The sequence below is a fragment of the Nicotiana tomentosiformis genome, chromosome 2 (genome assembly GCF_000390325.3).
Source record: "Nicotiana tomentosiformis chromosome 2, ASM39032v3, whole genome shotgun sequence".
NCBI lineage: Eukaryota > Viridiplantae > Streptophyta > Magnoliopsida > Solanales > Solanaceae > Nicotiana > Nicotiana tomentosiformis.
In genome coordinates, this window is record NC_090813.1 from 31570905 (window position 1) to 31596518 (window position 25614).

The 25614-nt window shown below is 39.6% G+C and overlaps 2 protein-coding genes and 2 non-coding genes across 4 annotated transcripts; 1 reads left to right on the forward strand and 3 right to left on the reverse strand.

Moving 5' to 3' along the window:
* Positions 1-305: 305 nt before the first annotated feature.
* On the reverse strand, positions 306-399 carry LOC117275101 (small nucleolar RNA snoR26). The gene has a single exon (XR_004505264.1). It is a non-coding gene; the product is annotated as a small nucleolar RNA snoR26 (small nucleolar RNA).
* A 43-nt stretch (positions 400-442) lies between these two features.
* Positions 443-539, reverse strand: LOC117275102 (small nucleolar RNA snoR27). The gene has a single exon (XR_004505265.1). It is a non-coding gene; the product is annotated as a small nucleolar RNA snoR27 (small nucleolar RNA).
* Positions 540-12076: 11537 nt separating this feature from the next.
* Positions 12077-18836, reverse strand: LOC104089779 (ataxin-3 homolog). Its single transcript, XM_009594744.4, has 2 exons — positions 18429-18836; positions 12077-12881 (listed from the first exon to the last, which is right to left on the reverse strand). The coding sequence occupies exons 1-2, from the start codon at positions 18660-18662 to the stop codon at positions 12300-12302; spliced, it is 816 nt and encodes a 271-aa protein (XP_009593039.1). The 5' UTR covers positions 18663-18836; the 3' UTR covers positions 12077-12299.
* Positions 18837-20768: 1932 nt separating this feature from the next.
* LOC104089780 (proteasome subunit alpha type-4-like) lies at positions 20769-25359 on the forward strand. Its single transcript, XM_009594745.4, has 2 exons — positions 20769-21007; positions 24379-25359. Exon 2 carries the CDS (start codon positions 24387-24389, stop codon positions 25131-25133), a length of 747 nt encoding a protein of 248 aa, XP_009593040.1. The 5' UTR covers positions 20769-21007; positions 24379-24386; the 3' UTR covers positions 25134-25359.
* Positions 25360-25614: the final 255 nt, after the last annotated feature.

A 25614-nucleotide genomic window follows, 5' to 3' on the forward strand; every position in this document is an offset into this window, starting at 1 on the left:
GATAAAGCAATTTGTGTTTGGCTAATTAATTTGAGAAACACTTTTGAAAAACAATTAATATTTGGCCAAGCTCTCCTAAAAATCTCAAAATCAAAAACATAAAAGTATTGAGAAACTTGGCCAAAAAGGCTATAAAACATGTTAACCCTATTTTCTCTTAGATAAACATACCTAAAATTTAGGATTAATAAAACACGAGACAAAACTCTCATTCCATTATCTCAAAATACATCCAGATTGCACTCAATAATGGGTGAATCTCAGTTATTGTAAAAGTAAATTTAATAGGAGCATAATACTAGAAAAAGCATCTCAGATTAATTTTCCCCATAATTTTCTTCATTTCAAGGATCAAAGTGCAAGGATAACGAGTTATATATTACTCATCATTGATGCTTTTCTCAAACTGTGAAAAAATTACAAAAAGAAGACAATAGAAAATGTTGGATCTCAGTTACAAAAAAATCTTCTTCAATCCCATAACTGGGAATTACAGAAAGATAACGCAGTAATAATATACAAATCATCATAGATCCAAATAAACAATCCAATTCCCCAAAAAACAAAAAAACAAAAATGAAAACTTGAACTAGAGCTTTGAAAAGGGATCTCAGCTAATCAAAAAAATCTACATTTCCAGATTGGAAATTTCAGAACTCGGATAAATTCTTTATCACATCCTCGATCCCATCGAAAATTCATGACAAATAATGGATATGGAAACATATAATTAGGAAATTAAAGTAATTATTGGTTGGATCTCAGAAAAGTGAAATACCGAAAAATTGATATATCCTCATGTTGAATATTTCAGTGTTTTCTGTTTCCTCATCGATCCATTGCAAAATAAAGATAGAAATACTAACAATAAAAGCCCAAAACAAAGGAGAGCTAAAAAGTGCAGCCTGGTGTACTAAATTTCCGCTATATGCGGGTTTAGGAGAAGCGCCGGACGACATTAAAAAGGAAAGCACCAGTTTGAATTTACTGATATGTAGGAGAGATAATGTGAGAGAGATTTTGAGAAACCCTAGCGCCGATGGGAACAGAAGCTGAAATTTGCAATATATTTATAGGAAAAACTTTGAGAAGCAGAGAGAGTGCACCTTACGACGGCGGCGTTTTGAGGGAGTCCTTCGTGTTGGCAAATGTATTGGACGAACCCTAGCTTATTGGATAAAATAAATTGCAAAAGAAGTCCACAATTCACTAATATCTGCTAACTTCAACCTTGGACTTCTTAGAAATATGCTCAGTTACCTTTTGGTTGGCATTTCAGAAATTTTACCTCTTATAATAAAGATATACACCTTATTTATTATAAACCAAAATTATTTTAAAATATCATTTTCTATAGCTACCTTTTCTATTTTATAGCAAAATAAGTATTTATGGTATATACTATCATTGAGGCATGGAATACGCTATTTATGTTTTCTCTCTCCAGATACCCAAAGCCCAAGAAAAGCAGGGCTCGAAAGTCGAAGACTGATCCCTCCGTTCTGTCTGCCGATGTAGCTCAAACGCTACGAGATGAGGACGAGGAGGGAGAAGATGTCGACTGCCTGCTGGTGGCTCGGAAGAGGGAAAGCATCAAAGCTTCGATAACTGCTGAGCCGGTGACGGTCGAGGAGGTTCAGACACAAATCGAGGTGATCTCGAGGGAAGGTCCGAACAGAGTCCTCGAGTCATCAGCTATTGATGATGCATCCTGCTATGATGAGCAACCGGTGGGTGTGCCCGAAGGGTCTAGTTCTGAGGCTCTTCAAAGAGAAGAGAATGCCCCGAGTGACTCGCTCGGGGCAATTAATATCGATGATTCGTCGCCCGGTCCCACGTTCTCCGAGGGGCAATTTCGGGATGCCCGGTCCATGGGAACCCCCGAAGGGGATGATATATTTCGTGGTTGCTTCGCAGGGGTCGATGATGTTTCAGACCTTGGCGCATCACTCATTTTTGATGAGGCTCAGCGGCTTCTGAACCAAGTGAGTTTTAGCCCATGCTACCATGCTTGCGTTTGTTCTTATTTCTATAAGTCTGATTTCCTTTCTTTCTATACAGGCTACAATGCTCCATCGAGAAGCGTCTTCCAATTATCGAGCTGAGCTCGCCCAATGTGAGGTTGATCTCAAAAAGCTTTACGAGGGAGAGAAACGCCCTCAAACTCCTCTATGTGCAAAAAGAAGAAGAGATCGTAAGCATTCGAGCCGAGCTGACAAGAGCTCATCGAGATCAGACCGAGCTCGTTGAACGGGTAATGTAAATTTTTGGGAGCTTGTTATGTATTGACTTAATATTGGCAACTAACACTTTGATCCTGCAGGTTCAGCAGAAGGCCGAATTGGTTGAGCAGCTTTGTGAGGAGGCCAAGATAAAAGAGGCAGAGACTTTGGGGTGGAAGCAGAACATGGACCGTCTCGCCTCGGAGAAAGAAATGGTTCGAGCCCAACTGTCTTCGGTTGAACGTCAACTCCAAAGTGTGAAGGAGGAGAACTTAGCCCGAGCCCAGAAGGTTGAAGAGCTCGAGATTCGGTTGGCTGCTGAGCTTGCAAGGGCCACATCCGAGGCAGAGGTGCTCGTGGCCTCCAACCTAGTTGACGCCGAAATCGCTAACACTCGAGCAAAGGAAATTTCTGATACTGCTGAGGTTAGATTGTCCCGTATTGCCGAGCATGCTAGGCGCTAGTCTCGAAGAAAGACTCTTGGGGAGGTGCATGCTCGTGGCTTCGACCTCACGGCTGATATCGAGAATGCGAAGGTTTTGGAGGACGAGGTCGGAGCTTTGCTTTTCGATGAAGAAGACTCTGCGAGTGGGTTCGAGAGCGGAGATGAAGATGAAGCTCCCGAAGATGCGGCTCCTGAGGTGGACTAGGCACTTAGGGTCTTTTCTCCTTTTTTTGCGTAAGATCCTGAGTGGTCTTTGTAAATACTTTGCATATATGAAAGATTTCTTTTCTTTCCGTTTCGTTGATTTCTGATTTATGATAAATTTTGTTTTGCCTTTATTTTGTGAAAACTTTGTTGCAATCGGGTTATTGTAGCCTCTATAGTGGAGTGAGCAATAGCTCGAACTCAGAGTAGAACAAACCCTTAGGTTTTTTAGTTAAGTGAGGGCGAGTCCCCGAGATTAACAATATGTTCGGGATTTTTAATTCCGGATGGCTTGATCGAAGCCGTAAATGTACTGCTTTTATAGCCGAGTTCGAGTAAGTTTCGAACTCACAGTAACATACCCCTTAAGGTTTTATGATGAATCCTGGAGCTATATTTTATTTGAGCTTGGAATAGTGGAACCCTTAGGTCCGAATTGAGTGAGAATAAAATCTCGAACTCTAAGTGTATCGGCCCTTAGGCTCTTTAGATTGGGACGATATGGCCTCTAAAATATGACTATCTTTTCCCTTTTTCAGCTTAGAAGACTTAGTAAAAAAAAATTATTTATGTCTTAACATGTATTCTTTACCCATTGGGTTTTTGAGGGTTCAATGTCGATTGAAACTCCCTTTGCTTTTTTGTGCCTTAACACGTTTGTGTTAAGATAATTTGGTACCTCTTTAAGGTTTTTCGAGGGCTGATTTTATCGAGGCCCTTTTGATTACATGCCGAGGGTAGCCTTTTTTAACCAATTTTTTAAAGAATTCGAAGGCCTATTTTTATTGCGAAATTCGGACGTCTCCGAGCCGCTTTAATTTGGTCGTAGCCTTTAGTATGCCTCTTGGGCTTATTTCCTAATAATACTTCGAACTTGCTCGAAGTGTTAGTCCCCGAGAATGATGGTCTTGGCATGTAGATTGAGGAGTGCCTCTTTGAGGTCTTATGAATTTGAGTTTAGATTATTCGAATATGTCGATCGTCGACGGTAGTCCCCGAGGTATATTTGCACTTGGCCCTTGAGCCATTTCTCACAAAATCATAAGTATGGAGCTTGTACAGTAGAAAAATTTCTTTGGGACACAAGATGTTTGATATAAAAAGAATACTTCTTTGTATAATTTATACATGCATACATGTTTTGCCATCGGGGCTTCGACTAATCTATACGGACATGGTTCATTCGACCGTTTGGCCCATTACAAAGTTTCTTTATCGAGTCCCTTTGACACGAAGTATTTTCCTCGAAAGTATAACATTCGAGGGTGATGCCCCCCAGTATTCGAGGTTGACTGTAAAGAAGCCTTGGATACCGTTGAATGGTCATGAGGTAACACATAATTGTTACCTCGTTAAAAACCTCGCCGGAAAAACCCACTTGGGACAAAAACCGATCTAAGGGAAAAAAAGTGCAACGCGTGCTTTAAAACCTGAGGACTCGATATCTTCGATAGATCATCTGCAATGAGTCAGTGTCGAATATATAAATGAAAAAAGAGGAATAAAGTCATACCTTAGCAATAATACCGTTTGAGAAACGATATGTTCCAATTATTTGGCAGTTGTTCGCCGTTCATCATGCCGAGCTTATAAGATCCCTTTCCGACAATGTCGAGGACTTGGTAGGGTCCTTCCCAATTTGGGCCAAGCTTTCCTTCATTAGGATCTCGAGTGTTGATGGTGACTTTCCTCAGGACTAAGTCCCCGACTCTGAAGTGGCGAAGGTTGGTTCTCCTATTGTAGTATCTTTCGATTCGTTGCTTTTGTGCAGCCATTCGGACGAGTGCGGCTTCTCGTTTTTCATCCAATAATTCGAGGCTAGTATTTATAGCCTCATAATTTGATTCTTCTGTTATATGTCGAAACCTGGCACTAGGTTCCCCGACTTCGACTGGAATCAAGGCTTTGGAGCCATATACTAAGGAGAACGGGGTTGCCCCCGTACTGGACTTTGACATTGTTTGATATGCCCAAAGGGCTTCGGGTAGAATTTCTCTCCATTTCCCCTTAACGTCGTTCAACCTTTTCTTTAGGTTTTGGATAATAGTCTTGCTCGTCGACTCGGCCTGTCTGTTCCCACTAGGGTAATACGACGTTGATAATATCCTTTTTATTTTGTGGTCTTCGAGGAATTTTGTCACTTTGCTGCCGATAAATTATTTTCCATTGTCACACACTATTTCGGCAGGTATCCCAAATCGACATACGATGTGATCCCAAATGAAGTCTATAACCTCTTTCTCTCTCACTTTCTCGAACGTCTGTGCTTCAACCCATTTAGAGAAATAGTCAGTCATAAATAAAATGAACTTAGCTTTACCTGTGGCCGATGGCATAGGACCGACAATATCCATCCCCATTTCATGAATGGCCATGGGGATAGGACTGAATGAAGTTGTTCTCCAGGCTGATAGATCATCGGTGCAAACCTTTGACATTTATTACATTTTCAAACAAACTCCTTAATGTCTTTTTCCATGCCATCCCAGTAGTATCCTGCTCTTATGATTTTGTGAATCAGTGATTTGGCGCCGGAGTGGTTCCCACAAGTGCCTTTGTGGACCTCTCGTAAAACATAATCAGTGTCTCCTGGTCCTAAGCATACTGCCAATGGTCCATCGAATGCCCTTTTGTATAATGTTCCATCTTCACCCAATATGAATCGAGCGGCTTTGGTTCGTAGGGCCCTCGACTCTTTAGGGTTCGATGGGAGCTTTCCGTTCTTCAAGTATTCAATATATTTATTCATCCAATCCTAGGTTAAGCTTGTAGAGTTTATCTCGGCATGACCTTCCTCGATCACGGATCTCGAGAGTTGAACGACAGTCCCCGAGCTGATCTCATCTTCCTCGACCGATGACCCTAAATTTGCAAGTGCATCGGCCTCACTGTTTTGTTCTCGAGGCACATGCTGTAAAGTCTATTCCTTGAAACGGTGCAAGGTTACTTGCAGCTTGTCCAAATATCTTTGCATTCTATCCTCTCGAACTTCGAAGGTTCTGTTTACTTGGTTCACCACCAGTAAAGAGTCACACTTGGCTTCAATGACTTTCGCTCCCAAGCATTTAGCTAGCTCAAGACCTGCAATCATGGCCTCGTACTCGGCCTCATTGTTAGTCAACCTAAAAGTTTTGATAGATTGCCCAATAGTGCTACCCGTGGCCGGCTTCAAAATGATGCCTAGCCCGGACCCCTTCATATTCAAAGCACCGTCTGTGAAAAGGGTCCATACCCCTGATAATGTACCTGATTTTAACAAAAGTTCCTTTTCAACTTTAGGTACGAGGGTTGGCGTAAAATCGGCCACGAAGTCCGCTAAAATTTGAGACTTGATGGCCGTCCGGGGTTGATATTCGATATCGTACCCACTGAGTTCGACGGCCCACTCGGCCAATCGGCCCGATAGTTCGAGCTTGTGCAAAATATTACGAAGTGGGTAAGTGGTTAATACGCATATGGGGTGACATTAAAAGTATGGTCTTAAATTTCTAGAGGCGCTTATCAGTGCAAGTGCTAATTTCTCCAAATATGGATATCTAGTTTATGCTTCTCCTAAGGTTCGACTTACATAATAAACGAAAAATTGCGTACCTTGCTCTTCTCGAACTAGGATGCCACTTACCGCAATTTTTGATACTGCCAAGTACAAGTAAAGTTTCTCATCTACCTTTGGAGTGTGAAACAGTAGTGGGCTCGATAGGTATCACTTCAATTCCTCTAATGCATGTTGGCATTCCGGGGTCCGGGCGAAATCATTCTTCTTTTTGAGCAGAGACAAAAATATGTGACTTCGATCCGATGACCTCGAAATGAATCGGCTTAAGGCAGTTATCCGTCTAGTCAGCCTCTGCATGGCTTTTACACTGTTCACAACGGTGATGTATTCGATGGCCTTGATTTTATCGGGGTTGATCTCGATCCCCCGATTCGATACCATGAAATCAAGGAACTTGCCCGAACCGACCCCGAAAGCACATTTCTTGGGGTTGAGCTTCATGTTGTGTTTCCTTAAAATATCGAACGTTTCCTGCAAATGAGCCAAATGGTCCTCTGCTCGTAGAGACTTAACTAGCATGTCATCAATATAAACTTCCATTGATTTACCCATTTGTTCTTCGAACATTTTATTTACTAGGTGTTGGTAAGTAGCTCATGTATTTTTTAGACGGAAGGGCATTACATTATAACAATATGTTCCATACTTGGTGATAAATGAAGTCTTTTCTCGGTCCTCCGGGCTCATTTAGATTTGATTGTACCCGGAATAGGCATCGAGAAAAGTAAGGATCTCATGGCCGGCCGTGGCATCAATCATACGATCGATGTTAGGCAGTGAAAAAGAATCTTTGGGGCACGCCTTGTTTAAATCCTTATAATCTACACACATTCTAAGTTTGTTCCCTTTTTTAGGGATTACAACTACATTGTCTAACCATTCGGGATATTTCACCTCCCGAATGGACCCTATTTTAGGAAGTTTAGTTACCTCATCCTTTATGAACGCGTGCTTTACCTCGGACTGGGGTCTTCTCTTTTGCTTCACCGGTTTGAACCTAGGGTCCAGGCTTAGACGATGTATTGTTATCTCCGGTGGGATCCCTGTCATGTCTAAATGGGACCAAGCAAAACAATCTATGTTATCAATAAGAAATTGAATAAGCTTTTTCCTGAGTTCGGGGGTTAACCCCGTTCCCAGGTATACCTTTCGCTCGGGTAGGTACTCGATCAATATAACCTATTCCAGCTCTTTGACCGCTGATTTGGTAGAGTAAGAATCTTCGGGAACAATAAAAGTTCGAGGGGTCAGAAAATCCTCCTCTTCTTCTTCTATCTCCTGCTTCCCTGATTCGGTCGAGGCTGGTGGCTGTGATTGGTATTTGACTTCCTGTTTACTTTTGATGCTCGATCTTTCCGAGGTTGATAGTGCCGATATCGGCGTTACCTCATCGACCGTAAATATTTTCTTTGCAGCATACTGCTCCCCGTATACTGTTTTTACACCGGCTGACGTCAGTAATTTCATCAATTGGTGGAGAGTCGAAGGTACTGCCCTCATATTGTGGATCCAAGGCCTTCCGAGTAGGACATTGTACCTCATGTCGCCCTCGATTACGTGGAACTTGGTATCTTGAATGGTTCCAGCCACGTTTACCGGTAGAATAATCTCTCTTTTAGTTGTTTCACTAGCCATATTGAAGCCGTTTAATACCCGAGCTGTGGGCACGATTTGATTTTGTAGGCCGAGCTGCTCCACGACCCTCGATCAGATGATATTTGGCGAGCTATCTGGATCCACTAAAACACGCTTAACTTGAACTTTGTTTAACAAGATAGAAATTACCAGAGCGTCGTTGTGGGGCTGAAAAATGCCTTATGCTTCTTCGTTGTTGAATGATAAAGTGCCTTCGGGCACATAATCTCAGGTTCGTTTTTCCCTAGTGATTGATACCTTAGTGCATTTGAATATAGGTCCTTGTGGGGTGTCGATCCCACCGACGATCATATGAATGATATGTTGGGGTTCCTCCTGTTCATTTTTCCTATTGCGTCCCTTTCTCTGAAGTGATTCTTGGCTCGATCGCTGAGGAATTCTCAAAGATGTCCCTCATTAAATAGATAGGCTAGCTCCCCCCTTAATTGTCTGCAATCCTCGATCTTGTGGCCATGCGTGCCATGATACTTGCACATCAAATTTGGATTTCTTTGGGAAGGATCGGTTTGTATGGGTCTGGGCCATGTAGTATCTTTGATCCTTCCGATTGCCGATACAATGCCCGATGCATCGATGCTAAAGTTATATTCCGATAACCGAGATGCCTCTATGGGATCGGCATACTTTTCAAAATCACTTTTGCTCATAAGTCCCCGAGAATTCTGTCCTCGATCACTTCTTCGATCACTCCGGGCGGAATTACGTCCTGAACCATTATTCCTTCGATCTGTTGTATATGGTTGCTATCGGTATTTGTACGATCTTGGCTCCCTGTCGACGTCCCTCTGGTTTTTAACTGCCGACCTGTTTGTATGTACTGAACTGGAAGGGGTTCCTAATTGGTCGTCCTCGACCCTGATCTTCGATTGATATCGATTGTGCACATCTGCCCAAGTTACAGCTGGATACTCAATCTAGTTTTGTTTCAACTGTCGTGATGCTATCGAACTTCACTCGTTCAACCCGTGAGTGAAAGCTTGAACGGCCCAATCATCTGTGACCGGTGGCAACTCCATGCGTTCCATTTGAAATTGAGATACGAACTCTCTCAGCATTTCATTATCCCTTTGTCTTACCTTGAAAAGGTCTGATTTCCTCGTTGCGACCTTTATGGCCCCGGCGTATGCCTTTACGAAAGAATCTGCTAACATGGCAAATGAGTCGATGGAATTTAGTGGCAGGTTATGATGCCAAATCATTTCTCCCTTCGAAAGGGTCTTTCCGAATTTTTTCACCAGCACAGATTCGATTTCATCATCTTCTAAATCGTTACCCTTGATGGCGCATGTATATGAAGTAACATGCTCGTTGGGATCAGTGATCCCATTATATTTGGGAATGTCTGGCATACAAAACTTATTTGGAATAGGCTTCGGAGCCGCACTTGGAGGAAACAACTTTTGTACAAACTTCTTCGAATCCATCCCTTTCAAGATTGGCGGTGTCCCCGGTATCTGGTCAACTCGAGAGTTGTATGTCTCCACTTTTTTATCGTTGGCTTCGATTCTCTTCTCCCCCGATTCAGTTCTTTTGGTAAGCTCCTCGAGCATTTTCATTAACGTAGGATCAGTCCCCGATTCGTTACCATTCGACCTTTCCGGTACTGGCTCGGTACGGCAAGTAACTTCCGGTTCGACCTTATTCGGAGCTCTATGTTGATTTTGTAACTGAGTAATAGCAGCTTGCTGAGCCTGAAGCATCTCGAATATCACTTGGGGACTGACTCCTTCGTCTCCTCTGCCCTGTGTTCCTTGGTCACTACTTCAGCTTTCTCTGCGTATGCTCCCCTCGAGACATGCGCCTAGGTTCGCATTTAGAGCAACGTGCGAACTGACATCGACTGGGTTGGCAACCGGTGCTCCCCCGAAAGTAGCCTGTGGCAGCTCGACTCTTGGAGCAATAACATTTTCGTTTTCACCGTGGAATCCGAGGCCATTGTCACCGTGTGTGGATGCGTTTTGTGAGTTTGACATGTTTTAACCTGAAAGCAAAGACACTTGACAAGAACAAGCATAAAATAATGCGTTTTACCATAATCAGTACTGAACAATCACTATTATCCTTAGCCCCACGGTTGGCGCCAAACTGTTTACCCAGAAAATCGAGTAACAATTAAACTTATATTGTGGTTGTAAGGATATGTGATTTAAACTAGTACCAATTGATAAATAACGAATTAAATTGATAAATTGGACAAAAATAAATCTGACTAGTCTGCAAACAATGCCTCGATCTCGATTCGAGATAATCTCGAAGTTAATTAATAAGAACAACAGAGGATGGAACAAGCAGTGATGAACGGTAAGTAAGACAAAGAAAGCAACATATATGTATGTGTTTATCAGTGAATCATGATCCCTACAAATGACTGAAACTCCTCTTTATATAGTAGAGGAAACCTAATTATGGTATGTCTCTAATTACAGAAGAAAATCGTATAAACAGCTAGTTAACCGCTTCTAATTTGGTCCGTTCCGAGATTCACGCCATGATCCTCGACCAGTCTCGGATATCCGTTCTGAGATTCACGCCGTGATCTTCGACCAGTTACTGATATCTCGCCATTCCGTTATTATGCTGCCCTCGAAGTCGGTCATACTTGGTCTCGATTGTTGCTGGTCGGTCTCAACGTATACTTCGATCTCTAGGCTTGTTGTCTCATCCTCGAGCTCGGGTCTGATTTATTACGAGGCTACCCTCGATGCAACTCCTTTGTCTCGATCAAACAACAAGACCGTATACAGATGTATTCATAAATACAGCAGCGCGAATATAACGAATACACTACCGTAACAATTGAATAGTAGCTATAGGAAATAATTATGTATATGGTAGCTATATGAAGTTAATATCCACTAAACAATAGTGGTTTCTGAAAATTCCTCTTCTAAAAATTGCATTTACATTTTTAAGTTTTTGCCTTCTTGCTTGTTTGTACAGTCATCTTTTATAATAACGCTTCACTATAAATCTATAACAACCAAATTTTATTTGGAATCAACTTTTTATATTACTCGTACCTTACAATATATGTTCTATATAATAATACTTTACTATAGCAGCAAAAAAATATCAGAATAGACAAGGCTGTTACAGAGGTTTAACTGTATTATTTTTACAAGAGACCTTTACTTTTTCAAACTCATTTATTGAGTTTTTGCAAAAACTTGAAAACATCACCGGGCCAGCTTTGAGTTTTTTCTGAGTCTGAAATCAAACTTTTTTGAAAGAAAAAACATGTCAAAAGTGCCAAATCCGTCACGTTAAGTTGTTTTGTGGAAGTTTATTATTTTAAAAAATAAAGTGAATGGAGGAAGAAGAAAATATAATGTAAGCAAATGATAACTGTAACTAATTTGTATCGTAAAAAGAGATTGAGTGGTGGAATTAAACAACTTTAAAATTTCTTCAAAATACGAAACTATGTCCCATGAATCGGGCAAAAAAAGCAATATGTATAGGAAAATATTTCATATAAGAAAATAGACTCAACTTGGAACTAACGCTTATACAAAATTAATTAGTCAAATTGTCATATAAAGAGAATAAACTGAGAAGCGCAAACGATTCTTTCATTCAAAAGTAGTTTTACAGTAGTCTGTATCGTGGATTCACAGATCGCGAAGCCTAGAAATATACATGCGCAGTTGAGATTGACCCTTCTCCAAAGGTCGGTAGGTTTATCCTCGCTCAATCGACTCCTGTGTGGAAAAAAGAGATAAAAAGAGAGAAATAACAGTAGGAAAAATAACTACCCACCCTTCTGCTTTTCAACCACCGTTTTCTCTTCTAACCTAACATAAGAAGAGCATTCTACTGCTAATGACTAACGAGTGACAGGCCCAAAACCAGCAAACAACTCAAAATTTAATCATCAGCTCACCAGGTATAAAGCAACATATACACCCAGGAAATGTACAAGCAGCAAATAAGAAAACAAGGAAAAACAAAATAGAGGAAAAACTGTACCAAATTAACGACTACAAAGAACAATTTCCAGAAAGATTTGAGGTTTTCATTTTTCTTTTCAAATTGTATAGTTCCATCATGGTCTCAGTCAACAAACAACATCTCTGTGTATTTTTCTTTTTAAATAAGTAAAAACATCACTGTTTAGGCTGCAGATTATGAACTAGTATCCAGCACTGGATGCAATTTTGAATAAAAACTGTTCATAAGTTTTTTTCGGCTTAAAACACTGTAAAATGTTTCCTTGTCATGCATTAGCTGAACTTTTGTCCTTATTTTCGTTTTCTGAGGTGTCAGGTTTGTTGCTGACCGCCGGGGAAGAATCCATCAAGCTGGCAGCAATAGCAGCTTTCAGATCCTCATCCTCTTGATCTAAAAGCATTCCTTCTTCCTCATACTGGCGGTGTGGATCAGAAGGCCACGAAGTTTGACCACTTCTACCACCAGTTCTCTGTGCTGCGTTGCAGGACTTGGTAATCCTCTCTGCATCTTCTGGTAACAACCACTGTCCATATCCATTAGAAGCTTCAGAAGAACTGATCGGACATTCCTTGGGAAATTTTCCCCTCACTAGAAAAATGCTCCAGCCAAACCCTTTCAAAGAGTCTAGATAAGCTGAAAGGTAAAATTTGGAAAGGTGCTCAGGCGCAGCCTTAAGACTGTCAAAGTTGTACCACTCCCCATTTACTTTCCTGATACAGAACCAATGGTCCTGCAAGTGACAGATAAATGCACTTTCCAGTTCTGGATCAATCTGAGCCGGCTCCGCAACTGGACTATCCAGTGGAATGATTTGCAGATCCCACACCCCCAATGCCTTTTGCAAAACCTGCCACCCAATTTCAAGTCAAAATTTAGCTCTGCAGATAAAGCAGAATGGTAATAAGAAAAGCAATGGAAAAATAGATGTCACAGGAACGAGCAAGTTGTATGATTTCCTAGTTATGTCATCCGCCATTTGTCTCACTCAAACTCAAACAGTTCAAACAAATATTTGGGCTAGATAAATGAGCAGTAAACCCAGCTAAAGATAGACACTTCACTTGGTAACGGGGCAAACTAGGTTTGCATTTCCACCATACTTCTATTGTCTAGCTAGTATATTTAGTGGTGACCTCAAAATCAATACCACCTGCATATCCAATGAAGAGGTAATCATTTACCAGAGAGGATAAACAACATGAAAATAAATAAAATGCATGTTGGTAGGTTTACTTTTGGGACTATGAGGCGGTACCTCGGGAGCGCCCCTGTTGTTTATCTCTATTTTCTATTGAAGAAAGGAGAATTACAAAAAGGGTAACAAGAACTTTTAAATTCCAAACCAGCGTACAAACATGTAGATCTAGTATCTCTTTATTATCACCTGTTGATTTACATGCTTTTGATAGGGACAATTAATTTGTGATCTTCAAGAAATAAGATGACGATGAGCAGCACTCCTGCCTCTCAACACCTTATTTACAAAAATTTCATCCCATAAACATGCTCTTACTATACTAAAGTAGACCACTAGGGATATTGACAACTATTATAATTCCTTCTTTATTTTGGAAGAAGGTAAGTGTATCATTATCTTTCCTTCTATATCTGTTGAAAAAATAGGCTTGCCAGGCTTATGTTTTCAATTGATCGAAATTGGGACTCTACCAGATATTTAAATATTTGAAAAGGGCTTTATATCATGTGTCCTTAGGGCACATGACTACTCTTCATATTGGAAAGAGAAGATGTGATGATTGATTAGGAGACTAACATCAGACAACATTTACTGCAGTCACAAATGCTACTCCTAATCTTTTATTTTTGCTTTTTTTAATAATGGAGGTGTTTAAGCCCGTGTGCCGGCACCTCGACTGTTCCATCGAGTACCTAGTACCTATCACTAGCACAAGCATCACCATACTATTATTCAAAGCTCTTTCACAACTAATATGCCCTAAATTATAAATAAAGTTCTCAAAGAACTTTCAAAATCAGGATAAAGAGAAAATTATAACTAAAGAAGAAACCAGGGTCATTTGCCAAACAACATTAGCAAACAACGGGAATCAGAGCAAAAGCTCACCAACAGTTTTGAAAATGAAATTCCATACAAATACATAGTGATTTTCATCCATATTATGTTCTCTCCTCATTGTTGCTCAAATTCTATCACTTTTTTTTCTCTCTTTTTCTCTATTTTTCCGTTTTTGATACAGTGGTGTCAAGCCAGCTTTGCATCTCGGCTTGTCCATTAAATACCCACTACCTCTCACCAGCACATGTAACGGGTAAGTCTGCCCACCAAGACCTGGACAGATGACACAAGTTCACCTAGTTTCATCTCTATTCAGATTTCACTAGATTGTTACTCCACGTCTTTGACCTCTAAGTCACCCCTGAGGGCCTCTTTTCTCTTTCTTTTTATAAAAAAGTTCTTTTGTGTTCAAAATATGACATGTCATACTTTTGCGTATGCTGGTGTTCAATCATTAGATATAAGAATGAATACAAAACCATCTCATATTTACAAGTTACACCCATCAGCACTCAAACTAAATATTTTTGATAGTATTTCTCCTTTTTAAACTCAATCATGTCAAGAAAGAAACTAATTTACTTCTTTGACGTTGAGCTTGATTCTAGTCTCCTAATTAGGGATCTCTTCTTTAGTTTCCACAAACGAAGAATTCATTATGCTTGGTACAGATTTACAGAAGTCCCATAAGAAAATTAGACTTTGTTACCTGAAGAGAATATAAAAACAGATTGCATTTGGTAATAAAAAAATTTATTTACCAATATATATATATATATATAACCAGAGGAAAAATCTTGCACACTTAACATATGGAGCCTTCTCTTCAATAGAGACTCAAATTCCATCCCAATTGCATAAACACTAAATGTTATAGAAATAGTTGACAAAATAATCTGATAAGATTCTTATTGTGCTGGAATATAGATATCCATTCCATTCATAGACAGGATATATCATATTAAACTTGGATTTTGCGTCCTTTAAATACAAGATTTCATTACAATAAAGGGCTGGATCCTGTGTTCCTTCATAATCAATAGTTATATGACCGATCAAAACTGATGAGATATTTCCTCAGTTTATATGTCTACATATTTTATCAAATCTGAAATTGCACTCTTGCTGAAATCAGCTCTGCCTAAAGTGAATAAACTCGCACCATAAGTCAACTCAATTACTATGACAGAAAGTGATACAATTTCTACCGTCATGGAAGTTCAATTGATGAATATGTTTTTTTTTTTATAACTGAGGAATATCCGAGGGCGATTGGCGCTCCGTTTGAAATTCGGTGGATAACGGGCCCAATCCTCTACCCTTCTCCAATTAATACCAAGCTTTTGTTTTCGCCAGGGTTAAATTAGATATTGCATTAAAGCTGGACGAATTCCTACATTATCAGTACTTAAGTAATATTTAAAATTGATAAGATATTTGTTTACGCAATGAGGGGGCCAGTGTTGGCTTGGGGAGTCGGAGGGCGGGGGAGGTAGTGCAGAGACAATATGTTGAGGATCGCTTTCCTGGTGGGAGATAGCAGGTACCGGGTAGAACTATCGAGGTGCACACAAGCTCGCCCGGACACCACTATCATTAAAAATGAATACGGTTATGATTCTTGTAAATGGAGTTAGGGCGTCGTGCACGATTCACAGTAAGGAGGTACTATGGTAAGTTGCTAATTGCCATTTAGAGAGAAGTCGGGTTTCCTTATCTATCAATTTGGATTCTAGGGCGCCAAGAAAGATGTACTTTATACGCTTGGTTAGCGGTTAGGGGTGCGGTTCAGTCAAAAACCTGGGAAGAGGAGGATCACATATGTTTGTTAGTGTTTAATGTGCAAATATTTGGGAGAATCGTGGATGATCTCTTACTGCATTGCCAAGTAGCATCAAGTTTGTAGTAGGAGCTTTTAAGATGGTTTGGCGTACAATGAACATGCCGAATACTATGAAGAATGCACTATTTAGTAGGCCGTTTAAAGGAAGGAATTGAAGACACCTTGTGTGGGTTGTCATTCTATTAGCATTTATGTGACAGACAGCATGGGGGGAAAGAAATAGTTAACTTTTGAAGGGAAGGAACTTTGATTTTGTGCACTAGAGGAATAACCTCATGTTTTCAGTTTTTTTTTGGCGCACCCATGAGATTCTTATTTGTATAGAAAATTAGGTGTCTTTCGTAGAGAATCATATCTTCATGTAGATTCTCTAGTTCTTTGGTATATCTCTATCCTCTTTCATGAAGTGCTTTTCTATTATTAGTAAAAATATTCTGTAGGAATATGCAAACACGCAATACGCGAATTTCCACCTTGTTGAAGATCTGGTAGCACACGAGAATTTCTACCTTGTTCAAGATCTAGTGGTACTAGAGGAAGGCTTAAACGAATAACCATCGTTGCAAGAACTTTACTTTTTGAAATGGAAAGTAGAAAATTTGTTTACGCCCGGTGCACTAAGCTCCCGCTATGCGCAGAGTCTGGGGAAGGGCCGGACCACAAGGGTCTATTGTACGCAGTCTTACCCTGCATTTCCGCAAGAGGTTGTTTCCACGGTTTGAATCCGTGACCTCCTGGTCACATGGCAGCAACTTTACCAGTTACGCCAAGGCTCCCCTTCAAGAAAATTTGTTTACGCATTTTATCAAATCCAGAATTCGAGACTGTGTCTGGAATCCAACTTTACCAAAAACGAATACGTAATAAACATCAACCCTAAATACAATTATAGGAAGCTCCGCAATCTCTGCCTTCATGGAAGTTTACTTGACTGCTTAAGCTATGTTTCCATATTTTAGAAAGCAACATAGTAAATTGATCTGACATGCGTCTCCCAAGGTTAAATAGATAAAATGCCACGATAGCAACGAGAGTCCACATCAGCAAATTCAAAATGAAAGTATCTCATCATAAATGATCATTTAAATCTTCAAAATGTAGCCAAATTCATTGGGAACTCAAAACTTCCAAATTTAAATATCATTACTATTTACATTAACAAATTAACATTTTTCGCACCCAAGGATGTAGCCCAATGGTCAATGATGGGTGAAAACCTTGGAGACCAGGGTTCAAATCTATAGACAAAAAAGGCTAGGTTGTTTCTTCCAATCAGCCTAAGCCTTGGCAGACAGAATTACCCGATACTTACGTTGGTGGAAGATGGTAGGCACCCGGTGTAATAGTCGAGGTGTGCGCAAGCTCGCCCAAGCACCATCCTTATAAAAAGATTGAAATTTTCCAAAATATGGTAGGGCACATTGACAAAACATGTTTATATGCATGAACTATATTCAAATGGTAGCAATACTGGTAGAGAGGAATGCAAGGGAAACTACGTCATGCACCCTTGATTATATTGCAGGTTTTGGATACGAAAAACAGAGGAATAGGTTTAGAAGATACAAAAGTGAGTTCTCAAATGATGTTCGGATCCAAGTACCATATCATTAGTATGAAATACAGAAATGTAGTCTCTGGTTCTCATTAATCAAGTACAAACTGCAGATATTGCTATCAGTTTACCACTCTAAGCTATACAAGTAAGACTTGATTGTGAATCAGCAACTCCATGAGAGAAGTGTCATCCATTAGGACTTAAGAGAAATTTCAATTCAACAATTGAGCAAGTGAACTAGGTCAGATGTGGAGCTACGCAGAAGATTGACCTGGCTCTTTTCCTATTCAAGCTCGATTAAGTTTCTGGCAAATCAAGTTCACCTAATTACATGCTTGTGTGTATTATACACAATCAACCAAGCTTGAATCAAATACACTTAGCACACGCATGACACATTACAGGAGTATGTATACCAAAAAAAGTGTTAATTTTGATTTTATGGATCTAATACAAGGGTTTCAATTAAAAAGCGAGTTGAAATTGCTGGAACAGTTCAAACCTTAGCACAATAGGATAATGAATTTCAACACAGGATTTCAAAAGGGTTTAAACTGTTCAACACTACTGCTTTCACATCAATACCAAAATAATCAAGATAAACATCATACAATAAAAAAGCTTTAGCCTACCGAAAACCTATCATTTCCTTATCATTCTTAGTTTTGAATTAGCATTATACAAAAGCTGACTAAAATTGACTCCTGAGTCACACCAATAGTCACCCGATGTCAAATATAGTACAAAAGATACAAAGCAGTATTCAAAATAAGCCATTTACACATCAATTTTCCTAAAACAATCCTGTCTTTACTTCCATATATGCTCAATTAAAAAGGTAAAAACATTAATTACACATAAATTTAACTTCCATTCATAAATCACCGCAAAATCACAAGACTTCAAATAGTATAAAGCGCATAAACATAAAATACACGTGTGTGTGTGTGTGAACCTGGATGCTGAAATCGCCGTCAAGGGAAACATTATGAGACTGTTCAGGAACAAAGTCGCCGCCGCCTTGTACCATCATCTGCCGTTCCGCACGGTCCAGATCGGAAGCCACCGCCGCCAAATCGAACTCTGAGAAGAACGGCCCTTGTAAAACGGTGTTCACACAATGCACTGCGCATAGCTTGGATTCTTGTACCTCATGGTACAACATCCCTCCATTGCTTACTCCTTCCATTTCCCCCTCAACTCTCTTTGCCTTATCACGATGCCAAAGCAAAAAACCCTAGCTTTTCGATCAGTACGAGCCTTTTTATCTTTTTATTCTCAAAATATAGTTTATGCGAGAAATGTGAATGTGAATGGGAAGTTCAGTTAATTTTGGAAGGTAGAACAGGTTAGACTTGAGAGTGCAGAATCAGATTTTGGTCGCTTCTTTATCCTTTTTTCCGTTTGACGCGTCATCTGCTGTTCTCGGACCAAAGGTTAAAAAAAATATTTATTTATTTATTATTTTTTTTCGTAAATAATTTTTTATTAATTACCAAGTAATCTTTGTACAGCTCAAAAAAAAAAACAGCACTAAAATTGGCATCATCTCAAGCACTACTGTACCCCTTAAACAACTACAACAACAACGTCATAAGGTATTTACTAGGCTAACTAAGGATAAAAATTTAAGCTTTTCAGTTTTTTAGTCAATCGAGCCTACATAGAATCTGTGCAGAATATCTCTGGAACAATTTGTCTTGTAACTTGCTCCTCTTGCCTTATCTTATTTTGAAATATTTTCATGTTTCGCTCTGTCATATATGATATACACATTCACCTATTGCCATTCTGAATACCTCGAGAGCGCTCCTACCCCTCTCACTAACTTCCATCCATGCCATTTCATGTTGCCAACTCATAGCCTTTGTTGTCAATCCTTGCCATTGTAATAATCTGTTCTATATTCCACTTGAGTACACACAGTTGAAAAATAAATGGTCAATAGTCTCGTTAGCAACATTACACAGAGTACACACCAGTGTATCAGTCACACCCCAACTAGCCAACCTGTCCCTTGTGCTTAGCCTCCTATGAGCTGTCAGGGTAAGTATAAAAATCCATCTTGGTGCACCATAGTTATTACAAATCAACTTTCTCCATGGAACTTTTTGATGGACCCCCTCTTCTTCTGGTATACCGCTTTGATAGAGAAAGACTTCATCCTTTCTAGCTCACTTTGATTTATTGCAGCACGTTCTAAGTAAAGTTTAGCTTTCAGCACCTTTTTGACTATCCAAAATGCTTGTTTCCCCTTTATATCCCAAACTTGCTTCCCTTTACCATAGTATGTATACACCCAAACTACCTACAATTTGTCTCTTTTCTGACATAGGTTTCATAGAACATACTGCTGCCTTATTCGATATTGATATATCCAGAATGTTAAGACCCCCTGCAACCTTAGGACAACACAGTTTCTCCCATGCCAATAGTGCTCTTTTGGTTATCTCTCATCCACCCGTCCAGAGGAAATTTCGGCATATAGATTCTACCATCTTGATCACTTTCTTTGAAAAAATAAAGATACGAGACCAATAGGATTGGACTGCAAATAAAATATTTTTAATCAATTGTACCCTTCCCGAATAAGATAAGTACTTAGAAGTCCATGATGTAGTTCTTCCCATCATCCTTTCCAAATTAATAAATAAATTATTTTATCAATCACACAAGCTCTTGTCTATTAATGATAGTTAAATTGATGAGTATTCTCATCCTTATTAATCAATTTAATTATGATAAAATAATATAAATTGACGTATATACTAAGTGTGAATTAATATTTATCGAGCCGACGAACCTCTATTTTTTAATTGTCTTTTTTCCTTTCAAAAGTTGTTTTCGTTAATAAAAGAATCTTGACATAACTGAATCTCAAAATTTAGTTTACGAACTAAAATAATACTAAACTATATAAAGATACTATTACTCATTCTCTAAACCAATATTATAATATAATCTAGACGCTCAAGATTGAACATATGAAACATTGGACCTAGTTGTTACTCAGTTCCCAAAATTGACCTCGAAAAACTGTATCCCATGTTTTATCCAAAGAAAAAATATATTATATGCTAGTATGTCGTTAACCAATATAAGACTCTAACAACTTGAAAATTCATATTATCTTTCATTTAATCTTTTCGAATTCTTCTTATTCATAAAAAAACTACGTCAGCCAAATAATCTTATCTTTATTTGTTTTACTCTAAAAAATCTATTTACAGTTTGTACATAAAAAAAAATTCCAAATATATAATTTTCAGGATTTACTCCATCTCTAGTAGATTATGTTAGAAACGGAATATTTCCCAAATCAAACGATATCTGGCCAATTTGGATTGAAGGGCTTTGGGCCAATAGATTTCAAAGTTACAGGCCCACATTTCTGCTAGCGGGTTGAACGGACTCTTAATTCGGATCCAAATTCTTCTTAATTTCTCACTACTTCAAATTATGCTGAAGTTTCTTCTTGGCCAAGTTGGAGACCATTTTACCTCTCTCGATTCCTTTCCCCGGCGAAATCCAGTAGTAAGTTCTCATTTCTTTCTTTGCCTAAATTTTAGTGACTCGTTTTAAGATATTCTCGTTTTCATTATGCTTTACTTGTTTATTTAGTGTTATTAGGTTACATATCTACTCTTTATACCTTTAGCTTAGTGTAGAATGCATCATCTATTTACATGAAACTTTTTAAAGCTTAAGGTAATAGTTTTTGTGAGAGCGATAGAACTTTTGGTTAAGAAATGGTTAGAAGAATGGATCATTATAGAGAGCTGCTGGGTAAATTAAAGCAACTATGCATCATAAAAGAAGATACTTTGTTTGATTTCAAAAGCTCGACAACAAACAAAAAACACTGATAATCTAGGCGAATTAACTTGATAAAAGAAAATTAGATGTGTTTTTTCAAAGTTACCCGGTACTTGTGCCGGTGGGAGGTTGTAGCTACCCGGTGGAATAGTCAAGTTGCGAAAGCTGGCCCCCGATACCACCGTCATAAAAAAAAAGAAAATTTTAGCGTCAATCCTAAGCTAGTTGAGGTCGGCGGTATGAATTCTCATTATGTGTTTTACTCCATTTTGATCCGTCTCATTCCGATGTTCAATAAACAAGGTTTTCTAACCTTAGAAGTTATCTACTGATGTACTAATCCTTGAAAATATTAGATGAACTCTTACAAATATTGGACTAATGAAAGCGTACCGACATGACTAAGCCTGAATTCAAAAGCTCAATTTATTATTATTTTTCTTTTGAGTTTAAAAGTTCAATAGTGAAATGATTATGAAAGTGAAAGTGTTGAACGGGGCACCTTACTATGGTGAGTCTACATGAAAATTGGAGCTTGTATTATTCATCATGAATGCAAACTTTGTGGCTGGCTCTTATGGACATGGCTCTGTTGTGACATTGAAGAAAAAATGATGAGTTCTTAAATGCTATAAATGGAAAGGCGTGAACAACTAGAAAAAGCTGATAAAGTTTGGGAAAATTTGGTTATGAGCATAAAAATAAAGTTTATTGCATATGAAGACTGGCCAGAAGCCAAAGTTAGAGCCGAAAACAAAAGAAAAAGAGGAGGCAATGTGGGTTATATTCCTTTTTATTGGGCTATAAATCTGTGTTTGATATGCTGCGGTTCAATGTCTCTTTGAGAAATCATAGCATTGACGCCGGGTGGATTGTGTTGTTATGCCTGTGACCACGCTGGGCGGATTGTGATATAGCCTGTGACCATGCCGGGCGGATCCATCACATTGAGCCTGTGACCACGCCAGGCGGTTGAGTTGTTCAAAAGTAGCAAAACTGCAGCGCGTAAGGCTGCGAAGGCATGGCTGCCATTCGATTGCTTTAAAGAGCTGCGTCAAGATTTTTTTATTTTTTTTGGATTCAATTTTATGAACAGCCTTCACTATGTTTTCTTGAATCAGAGTGTGAATGCTATCTGCTACACAAAAGTTAGACTACCCACAGTTGCAGAACTATCAGGTTACTAGATGCCCTGATTAAGTGGACAGAGTAATGCACAACATGCAGAAATGCTGATTGCATTACCTTGCCTATACAAGGTAGCTTAGCCAATATAAGTATCACTAATGTAGAAGTGCTAAACAAAAGGAATTTTGTGATTTTGTCGTTTAAGTCATCATAATTTTTCTTTTGATATGAAATGCAAATCACCATAGAGTTGCCTAGGATTTAGTGAATGATGTAGTTGTGATTCCATCAACTCTTCAGTCAAAGTAGCTCCGGTTCGTGCATCAAGTATATACAACAGCATACCCAGTGTAATCCCACAAGTGGGGTCTGGGGAGGGTTGTATGTACGCAGACCTTACCCCTACCTTCAAGAAAGCAGAGAGGTTATTTCCGGAAGACCCTCGACTTAGGAAAGATAAAAGGAAGAGCAGCAACAAATACACCAATTAGAAACCGAAGCAAAAAATACAAAGATACAAAACTAAAACAGAGTACTGCCATCAGAATGCCGGAACGAAAGTAACGACAAGTAATCACAGAAGTCAAGGAATACGAAAATACATAAATAACACTAACATATGTACTAAAGCTACTGTCACAGACATTGACAACCCTAGGCGACCTATCCTAACCCTTTACCTTAATTCTTAACCTCCACACCTTCCTATCTATGGTCATGTCCTAAGTGAGCTGGAGCAACGCCATATCTTGCCTAATCACCTCTCCCCAATACTTCTTTGGCCTACCTCTGCCTCTCCTTAGGCCCTTCAGGGCCAACCCTCTCACACCTCCTCACCGGAGCATCTGCGCCTCTCCTCTTCACATGCCCGAACCATCTAAGTCTCGCCTCCCGTATCTTGTTCTCCGCAGGGACCACACCCACCTTGTCCCGAATAATTTTATTTCTTATTCTATCCAGCCTGGTATGCACGCACATCCATCTCAACATTTCAGCCACCTTCATCTTTTGGACATGAGAGTTCTTGACTGGCCAACACTCCGCCCCATATAACATAGTCGGTCTGACCATCGCTCTGTAAAACTTACCTTTAAGTTTTGGTGGCACATTTTTATCATACAAAACACTTGAAGCGAGCCTCCATTTCATCCATCCTGCCCCAATATGATGTGTAACATCCTCGTCGACCTCTCTATTCCCTTGTATAACCGACCCAAGGTATTTAAAACTCTCTCTTCTAGGGATGACTTGAGAATCAAGCCTCACTTCTTCGTCCACAACCTGAGTCGTACCACTAAACTTGTACTCCAAGTATTCTGTCTTGGTCCTGCTCAACTTGAAACCTTTAGACTCCAAGGTCAACCTCCAAATCTCTAACCTCTCGTTAACACCGCCTCGCGTCTCGTCAATCAGAACAATGCCATCTGCAAATAACATGCATCACGACATCTCTCTTTGTATGTGGCGCGTAGATCGCCAAGGCAAATAGAAATGGACTGAGGGCTGATCCCTGATGTAACCCCATCATAACTGGGAAGTGTTCTGAGTCCCTTCCCACGTTCCTCACTCAAGTCTTAGCTCCATCATACATGTCCTTAATAGCCCTAATGTAAGCCACATGAACATACATCTCTAGCCTCCAAACATCTCCACAGAACCTCCCTTGGCACTTTATCGTAAGCCTTCTCAAAGTCGATGAACACCATATGTTAATCCCTCTTCCTCTCCCCGTACTGCTCCATGCATCAAATATATCCAGTTTAAAAATGTGTGTTTCATTGCGGCATCAGCCACTTGAGTATGTTGTGCTTACAATTCTTTGTAGTGGAAAGTTCTTGTTGGATGGTTTTGGTTGCACAAATTTAATCTTCGAAGTTTCTAGAACTCATGCCTCATGGCCACTATAAGTTACACAATGAAACCTTGACAGGATTCTATGAATTTTTTGGTATTTGCTGCAGAATTCACAATGTCAAGAAGATATGATAGTCGCACAACTATCTTCTCCCCAGAAGGTCGTTTATATCAGGTTGAATATGCAATGGAAGCTATTGGAAATGCAGGAAGTGCAATAGGTATCTTAGCTAAAGATGGTGTGGTGTTGGTAGGTGAAAAGAAGGTAACTTCAAAGCTTCTTCAGACTTCAACATCAACTGAGAAGATGTACAAGATTGACGACCATGTTGCCTGTGCTGTAGCTGGAATAATGTCAGATGCTAACATCCTCATTAACACTGCTAGGGTTCAAGCTCAGCGCTATACTTATGCTTATCAAGAACCAACGCCTGTTGAACAGCTAGTTCAGTCTCTGTGCGACACCAAGCAAGGCTATACACAGTTTGGTGGGCTTCGCCCATTTGGTGTTTCATTTCTTTTTGCAGGCTGGGATAAGAACTATGGCTTTCAACTGTACATGAGTGATCCAAGCGGCAATTATGGTGGTTGGAAAGCTGCAGCGATTGGGGCTAACAATCAACCAGCACAGTCAATGCTGAAGCAGGGCTACAAGGATGACATCACAAGGGAGGAAGCTGTTCAACTTGTTCTGAAGGTGCTTAGTAAGACTATGGATAGCACTAGTCTTACTTCAGAGAAGCTTGAACTGGCAGAGGTATTCCAAACCAATGGTAAAGTCAAATACCACGTGCACTCACCGGAATCCTTGAACAGGTTGCTCCTACGGTATGGATTGACCCAACCTGCTCCGGAGAATTAGTACACTTATATTTGCGCATCTTTTCAGCATTATTTTCATTGTTTCCGAGTTTTATGCTTAGAGATTTCTGTTTCTATTTCACTTCCTAAGATGGCGAAGTCTTTTGAATCCTGCTCTGGGTGAGAAACTGGAAATCCACTTAGATACCTTTTTTTGGTGCATCTGCTCCATGTTCGTTTTGTTTGAAACTGATATTAAGGCTCAAATGCTGGGTTATTCTTCTGCTGTTTCTGGTATTACAAGCAAGCCATCGCTTTTGAAAAAGCTTATTTGGGATTAGTCGGCTTTGCCAGTTCAAGAGTTATCATACCACAAATGAGAAAGGTGTTAATATTTTAGTGCCGGTCTTAACTTTTGATTAAGTTTCAAGTATCTATTACTTCAACGAGCAGAGATCGCACTCGATGACATTTAAGAACAGAGGTAATTACAGCCAATTAAGATGAACTGCAAAATTTGATCTATTCGACATGAAAGTGAA

Excerpts from the sequence above, each read along its gene's own strand:
- LOC104089779 (XM_009594744.4), bottom strand. The coding sequence starts at position 18,662 with ATGGAAGGAGTAAGCAATGGAGGGATGTTGTACCATGAGGTACAAGAA. Across the intron at positions 12,882-18,428 it reads ACGGCGATTTCAGCATCCAG|GTTTTGCAAAAGGCATTGGG; the intron begins GTTCACACACAC and ends ATTGGGTGGCAG.
- LOC104089780 (XM_009594745.4), top strand. The coding sequence starts at position 24,387 with ATGTCAAGAAGATATGATAGTCGCACAACTATCTTCTCCCCAGAAGGT.